Here is a 9,037-nt window from a genome sequence, read left to right on the forward strand (position 1 = left end):
ATAAAGATTAAAATGAAAGGCTAGTTTAGATCCTTCACCAGACTCAGTCTTCCTATGATTCGTAGAGAATTTGATCTATTTTCTAGAACATTTTTCAGAAATGGGTTTGCTTTTCCAGATTTTAAGTTATTTAGAAAACATTCCAGCGCTGTCCAGATTCTGTCCAGACCCGTCGATCGTTACGAAAATTTGATTTTCTTGCAAACCGCTTAATGTTTTTCAATGAAACCAATTTTATTTGAAAGCTAACTCCTTAAGGAAAATTGTGACCTAAAATAGAGGTCAATAATAATTTTATACATTTTTCTGGAATTTTTGAAAGTGGGCTATAAAAATAGTTTCTAGGGTAGATGTCCAAAACAAGAAGATTTATAAGAAAAGGGTTCCACCCAAAGGAAAGTTTCGTTTCTTTTGTGAAGAAAACATGCTAACCAGCATATATTTAACTCAGAAAGTTTGCTTGAATGTGTGTCCTTGGAAAGTTGAGAGATTGATATGGAGAAAAAGATGGTTTTGTACTGAGATGGGAAAATACAAAAGAGATAGAATCAATACTCACCTCTTAGCATTTGTAACACAAGTAACTAATAAATAACAGATCTGAAACATTATCTAGAACCCTAAGACATGTATTTGAAAAAGGAAAAATGAAAGAGAAGGTTGTATTGTGGCTTACATGCTAAGCTTTGAACAAGATGGCTCTCTTCTCCCTTCCTCTTCCTCTCAAAACTCCTCTCTTGTTCTCTTTCCTCTCCGTAGGTCGAATGTGGAAGTGTGAGAGTGTTGCTTGGTGATATTTATAGGCAACCTTGGTGTAGTTGGTATTGAAAGGTTGTCATTATAGCCAACTAGTTAGGATATGAAGGAACCACTACTTGAAAAATGAAAGGACCCTAGCCCGCTAGTTAGGTTATGAATGAACCACTACTTTGAGATTTAAATGAACACTAATTGATATTAAATGAACACTAAACACTAACTGATATTAAATGAACACTAATTAGAATTAAATGAACACTAGTTAGATTATGATTGGACACTAGTTGGAATATGAATGGCCACTATTAAGGATATTCCTGTTTTGATAAAACAACAAAAACAATATTAATCAACAAGATTCGAAATAATTCTCATAACTGAGGGGCTTTAAGCAAATAATTAAAACCTTTTTTTTTTGTTTTTAAAGAGAAAACATTTTTCAGGGCTTCACAACCTATCCCCCTTAAAACAATTTTGTCCCCGAAATTCAACTACATACTGCCTTCGAAAAGCTCGGGGTAGTTTGCCTTCACCCAATCCTGGCGTTCCCAAGTAGATTCCTCAATTCCCCGATAACGCCATAGCACTTTTACCAAGTGAACCGTTTTGCCTCTAAGGTTCTTCTCTCAACTATCCTGTATTGCTACCGGTCCTTCTTTAAATGTAGCATCTTTGTCAAGACTGATTTCGTCCCATTTGAGGACGTGTGATAAGTCAGCGATGTATTTTCTCAACATAGATACATGGAAGACGTCGTGTATCCCTGCTAACTGCAGAGGTAGAGCTAGTCTATATGCTACTTCACCCACTCTTTCCAATACCACAAAAGGCCCAATATATCGTGGTGACAGTTTTCCTTTTTTCCCGAAACGTACTACTCCACGCCTAGGTTGCACCTTTAGGAAGACGTGATTGCCTACTTCAAATATCAATGGCCTTCTCCTCCTATCTGCATAGTTCTTCTGACGGTCTTGAGCAGTCTTTAACCGTTGTCGGATCAATTTGACCTTCCCAGTAGTTTCTAGAACAAGTTCGGGTCCTATCAGAGTCCCACTTCCACCCAACAAATCGGCGATCTACATGGTCGTCCATATAATGCTTCAAAGGGTGCCATACCAATGCTAGCTTGGAAGCTATTGTTGTAGGCGAACTTAGTTAGGGGTAGGTGTCATCCCCAACTTCCTTGAAAATCCATTGCACACGCTCTCAACATATCTTCGAGTGTCTGGATGGTGCGTTCAGATTGTCCATCCGTCTGCGGGTGAAAGGCGGTGCTAAAACATAACTCAGTACCAAGAGCTTCCTGCAAGCTTCCCCAGAATCGAGAGGTGAACCGAGGATCACGGTCTGACACAATAGATACTGGAATTCCATGTAGTCGAATGATCTCTCCAATGTAGAGCCTGCACATGGATTCTAAAGTGTCGGTCATCCTATAAGGTAAGAAATGTGCTGACTTGGTGAGGCGATCCACTATTACCCATATAGCATTGCGCCCTCTAGGCGACTTAGGCAAACCTGTCACAAAGTCCATTGTCACGTACTCCCACTTCAATTCGGCTATTGGTAGAGGTTGTAACATTCCCCCTGGTTTTTGATGCTCCGCATTCACTTGTTGGCATGTTAGACATTTTGCCACAAATTTAGCCACCTCCTTCTTAATTCCATTCCACCAATACTGCCTCTTTAAATCATGGTACATTTTAGTCCCTCCTGGATGTATTGTAAATGCAGAATGATGACATTCCTTAAGTACCTTTTCTCGAAGTAACTCGTCACCTGGTACAAACAATCTACCTCGGTATCTTAAACTCCCATCGGGGTGAATTTCCCAGTTGAGCATGGGTTCTCCTAATTCCAGACGTCCCTTGATATAGGCTACCTCTTGATTGTGCTTCTGGGCCTCTATGATCTCATTCATCAACTTAGGCATCACCTTCTGTGTACTAAGATATTCGTTTGCATCTTGAGATTCTATTTGGATCCTGAACTCATTGAGTGTCTTAACCATATCCCACTCTTTGATGGAGAACCTAGCCATCATCCCTCTGCTCTTACAACTGAGAGCATCTGCTACTACATTGGCTTTACCAGAATGATATGAGAGAGTGAACTGGAAATCCTCAACATACTCCATCCATCGCCTCTATCTCAAGTTGAGGTCCTTCTGTGTAAATAGATACTTCAAACTCTTGTGATCTGTGAAAATCTCGAATGGTTCCCCATATAGGTAATGTCGCCATTGCTTTAGGGCAAAAACTACGGCTGCTAACTCCAGGTCATGTGTTGGGTAGTTACGCTCATGAGGTTTCAACTGCCTGGATCCATACGCGACTACCTTTCCATTCTGCATGAGCACGCACCCTAACCCTTCTTTAGACGCATCGCAATACACAGTATACCTCACTTCTCGTTCTGGGATGGTCAAAATTAGTGCATTAGTTAACCTCTTCCTTAACTCTTGAAAGGATTTTTCGCAAGCTTCGTCCCACTCATACTTTACTCCTTTTTGCATCAAACGAGTCATTGGTTTGGCTACTTTGGAGAAATCTTAGATGAACCTCCGGTAATAATCGGCCAATCCTAAGAAACTGCGAATTTCTGACACAGTTTTTGGTTGTTTCCAATCTAATACTGCCTCCACCTTGTTTGGATCCACCGCAATCCCATTCTCTGATACTACATGCCCTAAGAATTTTACTTCATTCAACCAGAACTCACATTTGCTTGCCTTGGCATATAACCGATTATCCCTAAGAACTTGAAGGGCAGTCCTTAAATGTTGCTCATGCTCTTCTTCAGATCTTGAATATACCAAGATGTCATCAATAAATGCTACCACAAACTAATCAAGGTATGGTCTAAAGATCTTATTCATTAGGCTCATGAATACTGCCGGTGCATTGGTTAGTCCGAAGGGCATTACTACGAACTCATAGTGGCCATGTCTAGTACGAAAGGAAGTTTTTGGTATGTCCTCCTCCTTGACTCGTAGTTGATGGTAACCTGACCTGAGATCGATCTTTGAATAGCACCCTGAGCCTCTAAGTTGGTCAAAAAGGTCATCAATTCTTGGGAGTGGGTATCGGTTTTTAATCGTGACTCGATTAAGTCGACAGTAATCTATGCATAGCCTCAACGACCCATCCTTCTTCTTAACAAACAACACAGGTGCTCCCTATGGTGAAATACTTGGCCTAATGAATCCTCTCTCGAGCAATTCCTGTAGTTGTGTCTTCAATTCTCGTAATTCTGCTGGTGCCATACGATACGGGGCCATGGATATTGGGGCGGTTCCAGGTTGTAGCTCGATGCTCAAATCTACTTCCCGGGTTGGTGGCAATCCCGTTAACTCCGAAGGAAATACATCTGCATATTCACATACTATGCGCGGAAGTTTTAATTCTCCTTGGCCTTCCTCATTCAAAATCAGACTTGTTATCCTACCCGCAATTTGATCGCACCACTGCGTCCTATGTTTTGTTGAAGCCATGGGGTCTTGTCTATCCCCCTTAAACTGGAAACAAGTTACATCTAGTGTGTGAGCTACCACTTTCCTCTGATGACAGTTGATCAATACTCGATGGGCAGACAACCAGTCCATGCCCAAAATAATATCGAAGTCTGACATTTCCATGACACGAAGGTCGCACGTTAAGTGTAGGTTTGACATTCCTATCTTACAGTCCTTACAGATCAATCCTATTCGAATGCATCCTCCCATAGGTGACATTACATTTAAGGCAGTTTCTAAGGGTTCACATACAAATCCTAATGACTGAGCGCAAGCAGAGGATATAAAAGAATGTGATGCACCAGTATCAAATAAAACATGCACCCAAGAATTGTATAATTCTAAATTACCCTCAATAACAGACGGGTCTGCTTCTTTCTCTTGCAAGGCAAAGACTCTGTCGGTTGCCTTCTGGTTGCCACTGGTCTTGGTGTTTTGAGTTCCCCCATTCTTCTGGTGCTGCAGTCCAATCGATCCTGTCTTGTTCGTCCAAGGCTTCTGCCCACCTAATGCCTGGGCATTTGCTCCGGAACCTCCTCTTTGGTACCTAGATGGAGGGAGTTGGGGGCATTCGCTCTTTTTGTGCCCTAATTGTTGGCAAAGAAAGCACTGGATTTGTCCCGTCGGCCTTTGTTGATAGCCTCCTCTCTGGATCTGTTGCTGTTGTGGTTGTGGTCTGGAGTAGGGCTTTGGCGTCATGTTTCCTTTGTGGTTCCTCTGAGGTCCAACAGACGTCTGACTCCCTCTCCTCTTGTTCCAAGCCTTTCTAGCGTCTGTTACTTCCCTCTCAGACTCTAACGTCGTATCCAGCACCTCAGCAAATGTGGGGAGTCGTTGCGGAAGAACTCTTCCCCTGATTGTAAGGTCCAACCCCCACTTGAACATCCTTGCCTTCTCTTCATCATTTGCTACAAATCTAGTTGCGTAACGGGCTAGTTCTTCAAATTTTGCAGCATACTAGGTCACGGTCACGTTTCCTTGTTCTAGGTTTTGGAATTCCTTGACTCGCTCTCGACGGACCGTATTTGGAAAATATTTATTTAGGAACAGTTCCCTGAACTGGTTCCATGATAGGCTCGCTACGTCACGAGTGTTCTTGATTAACTCCCACTAGTGGTCAGCCTCATCATCAAGCTCGAATACTGCCAAAGCTATTCTATCAATGGCCTCGGTTATGCCCATGGTGTCTAGCATTTTCTCTATCTACCGAAGCCAGTTTTCAGTTACCTTTGGATCCGGCACACCAGTGAACTTTGGGGGCCTTTGCTTTCGAAACTCAGAAAAGAGTCGAGTCCTCTCATTCTGCCGATTGTTCCTTACTTGCCCTAATCCCTCCAAAATTTGATGTCCTGGATTATTAGGAATGTCAGCCCCTGTGGGGACGGGTCCGCGTTGGTTTTTGGGGCGGTTTCGTGCGTTGTTGCTGGTTCCGATTTTAGAAAATCTTACTATTTAGATTTAAAATAAAAGTTCAGTTTCCTTACTAAAACAAATAACAGTCAACAACATAGATCAACACATCATTCGTATATTATAATAGGCATCATTCCAAAAGGGTTCCTAATCGGAGTTACATTTAAAGGGCATCTACGCATTACAAAGTTCAAGCTGTCTTATTCTAAGGATCTCATCAACGGATCTTACAAAAGTCTAGCTTTACTATTTCTCGAACTAGTTCTTGTTTCCCGACCAATCAAAGTCTTCTTGTGGATCTTCCTCAGCGAAGTCAGTGGCTTGGTTCGGAGAGCGCGGGTGTACGTTGGTGAGGGGGGATTGTGTTCAGACGACACCTCTATAGGGTAGGCTGGGGTTACTCCATTCTGTTGGTGGTCGGTGGTATGCTATGGTGGTCAAAGTTCGGTGTATCAAGGAGTCTATCCTCTGATCATCTTGCTCCATTTGGACCGCCTTCTTCGCTGCCCGGCTCAAAAATTGTAGGCGGCGCCGCACCAGAGACCTCTTCTGCTCCCACGTATAGCGGGAGTACTCCGTTTCCACCTTACGTATCTCCGTTCTGATCATTTCCTCAGCGGCACTCACACAGCGTCGGCGGCTAAAGTTGGGGCGGACAGACATGGCCCTCCTTCCTTGCATACGGAAAGTACCCCATGAGTCGAGACTGATATCGCGTCCTGGATAGTCTCCCGCTGACATCCTAAGGTGGAAAAAGATTTTTCTTTGTCAATCTACCTTAAATATAGTAGCGTGATAGATAAAATAAGATAAAGGAGTAAGGGCTTCTAGAGTCGCATATTGGGTTGCGTGGGTTAAGGGTTGAACCTAGGCTTTGATACCAAGTTGTAACGCCCCGATACTACACTATTGATTGTAGCCAAGGGAGAGGCGCTGTTAAGGTGTATACGTCTACTTCTATAGAATACCAATACATAACAACCATAATAATATTAATTTCAAAAGCTTGTTCCATTACATTACATCTTAAAGAAAATTTAAATCTTCATACGAGTCTTACAAAATATCCAAAGAGAAATTTTTAACTTTTCTAAGATAGCCAAAGGTCTTCGAATGTTTCAGGCTTGTCGTCTCCAGCTATATGTTCCTCTTCGGCACCTGGCATAACACGCCGTGAGCTTTGAATGCCCAATAAACACACACACACCCCAACCATTTTTCCTGAGTCCAATACGCAATCACAAATATAACATCAAGTAGTAGAGCATGATACATAACACAACAAATAAATAAATGGTTACAAGTTAACTGTTAGTAAACTAGAAATCTCCCAAAGAGATTTCGTCCTCCCAACCACAAGAATCGGACTCGGATTATTCGGTATGCCCCCTCTTTTGCTACTTTGTTGCAGAACTAACCTCGGATGCCTACCATCAGTTATATACCGCGTAGCGCCAACCGCAAGGCCTCAAAAGAGACGGTGAAATAGGGCCTTGCCCAAAACCCTCGTCACACCAAACCACCTAGGGTCCGAATACAACCGCTCCGTTCAAGGGTTCCGAAAACCACTTACGCAAGACTTTAACTTCCAATTAGGGACGCATCCCAACAACCATATAACACATTTTCTCATCTTCCCATTACTCAAGTGCTCGAAAACCCAATACCCTCCCAATTAGGTTTCCCGTTGAGTTAAAAGTTTTAAGTCAAGGTTAGTCCAACTTACAAGATAATAATATCCACATAAACATGCATCTTTAAGATGAGAAAGATAGATAACATAACATAACACATAAAATATCTTGCCAAGATATGATCATAACACATTTTCATGAATACCAGGACATAAAACATCCATACATAACAAATATTTTCAGATTTAATATCACATAAAGATTAAAATGAAAGGCTAGTTTAGATCCTTCACCGGACTCGGTCTTCCTATGATTCGTAGAGAATTTGATCTAGTTTCTAGAATAATGCTTGGGAGATGGAATTTACAAGGAAGATGGTTTAACACTTGTTGAAATTTTGAAAAAAATTTACAAGTTGAAGTTAAGCCGAGGTTATACCAAAAAAAGATGGTTTAACACTTGTTGAAATTTAAGTTTACAAGTTGAAGTTAAACCGAGGTCATGTTTAACACTTGTTGAAACTTAAATTTACAAGCTGAAGTTAAACCAAGGTCATGTTTAACACTTATTGAAATTTTTAATTTACAAGTTGAAGTTAAACCGACGTTGTGTTAAGGGAAGATTGGTCTAAACACTTGTTGAAATTTTTAGAAAAAATTTACAAGTTAAGCCAAGGTTGAAACGAAAGAAGTACTTGCGAGATAAAAGCATTGGTTTGTATAACTGAGGTATATCACCCCGAGAAGATTGAACAGTTAAGGTGTATGTAGAAGACAAACAAATTATTCTAAATATAAAGGCATTAAAAGAAGAAAAACATACAAGCATTCAAAAGAGAGGAAGTTGTATTTGCATTCAAGAGAAGGCACATCGGCCAGCTAAAAGCCTAACATAAACAGAGTACAAGGTACAAGAAATAAAGAAGGAAACATCAAAATAAACTACTTGGCGTCGGCGGCAGGTTGTGTCTCACCCCCAGAAGACAGTTGGGAAGACTTCTCAGCAGCCTTCTCAGCCGCGAGCTCAGCATCAATTTCCTGAAGAGTTTGATCGAGGCTCTTCTCGGCGATTGGCACATTGGAGTTTGTCTTCTGAGAGGAGGCATCTTTAGAGACCTCACCCTCCTCATCCTGAGACAAGTCTATGACTTACTCATTCAGAGTGGAGGACTTGGCCCCAGCAGCTTCCTTCTTTTTCCTTCACCAAAGCTTCCTCCTCAAACTCAGAATTGTCTTCGGATTGGCTTGGAGTAGGGGGGAATGGCAGGGGGAGGACGTCAGCATTTTTGAGGAGGGAGTCCTCGGGGACATCGAGCTTTTTGAGGGCAGCCATCTAACCAAGGGTGAAACCCTTGTTGCATGCCTGCTTCACTTGCCTTTTGTAGTCCTCCTTGATGTCGGCCGCCCCTCAGCATACGGCTTCTCATCAGTGGCCAAGGCATCCTGAAGTTCTTTTTGGGCCTCGGCCATCTTTTCTTCGGCCTCTTTCTGCTGGGCCTCAAGAACCTTCTTAATGGCCTCTGCAGCATCTGCTTTTTCTTCAGCCTCATCTTTAGCTTTAATGGCTGCCTCGACCTAGTCTGACAAGGTCTTCATTTTTGCCTCGGCCTTTTTGATGGTCTTCTGTAAACCAGCAACCTCCATAATCTTGTCGGCCAACTCCTTCCTCATTTCAAAAGCTTGCATTGAAAAGGAGTGGGCATGCTGGATCGCCTGAA

At 42.2% G+C, this 9,037-nt stretch overlaps 2 protein-coding genes across 2 annotated transcripts; both read right to left on the reverse strand.

The window, feature by feature from the left end:
• Positions 1 to 1,385: 1,385 nt before the first annotated feature.
• Positions 1,386 to 2,896, reverse strand: LOC145820459 (uncharacterized). Its single transcript, XM_082916129.1, has 3 exons — positions 2,278 to 2,896; positions 2,053 to 2,162; positions 1,386 to 1,835 (listed from the first exon to the last, which is right to left on the reverse strand). The coding sequence occupies exons 1-3, from the start codon at positions 2,894 to 2,896 to the stop codon at positions 1,386 to 1,388; spliced, it is 1,179 nt and encodes a 392-aa protein (XP_082772255.1).
• A 414-nt stretch (positions 2,897 to 3,310) lies between these two features.
• Positions 3,311 to 6,427, reverse strand: LOC145820463 (uncharacterized). The gene is made up of 3 exons (XM_082916145.1): positions 6,088 to 6,427; positions 3,952 to 5,211; positions 3,311 to 3,555 (listed from the first exon to the last, which is right to left on the reverse strand). Exons 1-3 carry the CDS (start codon positions 6,425 to 6,427, stop codon positions 3,311 to 3,313), a joined length of 1,845 nt encoding a protein of 614 aa, XP_082772271.1.
• Between the last annotated feature and the right edge of the window lie 2,610 nt (positions 6,428 to 9,037).

The sequence above is a fragment of the Camellia sinensis genome, chromosome 1 (genome assembly GCF_055761805.1).
Source record: "Camellia sinensis isolate YWXY chromosome 1, ASM5576180v1, whole genome shotgun sequence".
NCBI classification, from domain to species: Eukaryota; Viridiplantae; Streptophyta; class Magnoliopsida; order Ericales; family Theaceae; genus Camellia; species Camellia sinensis.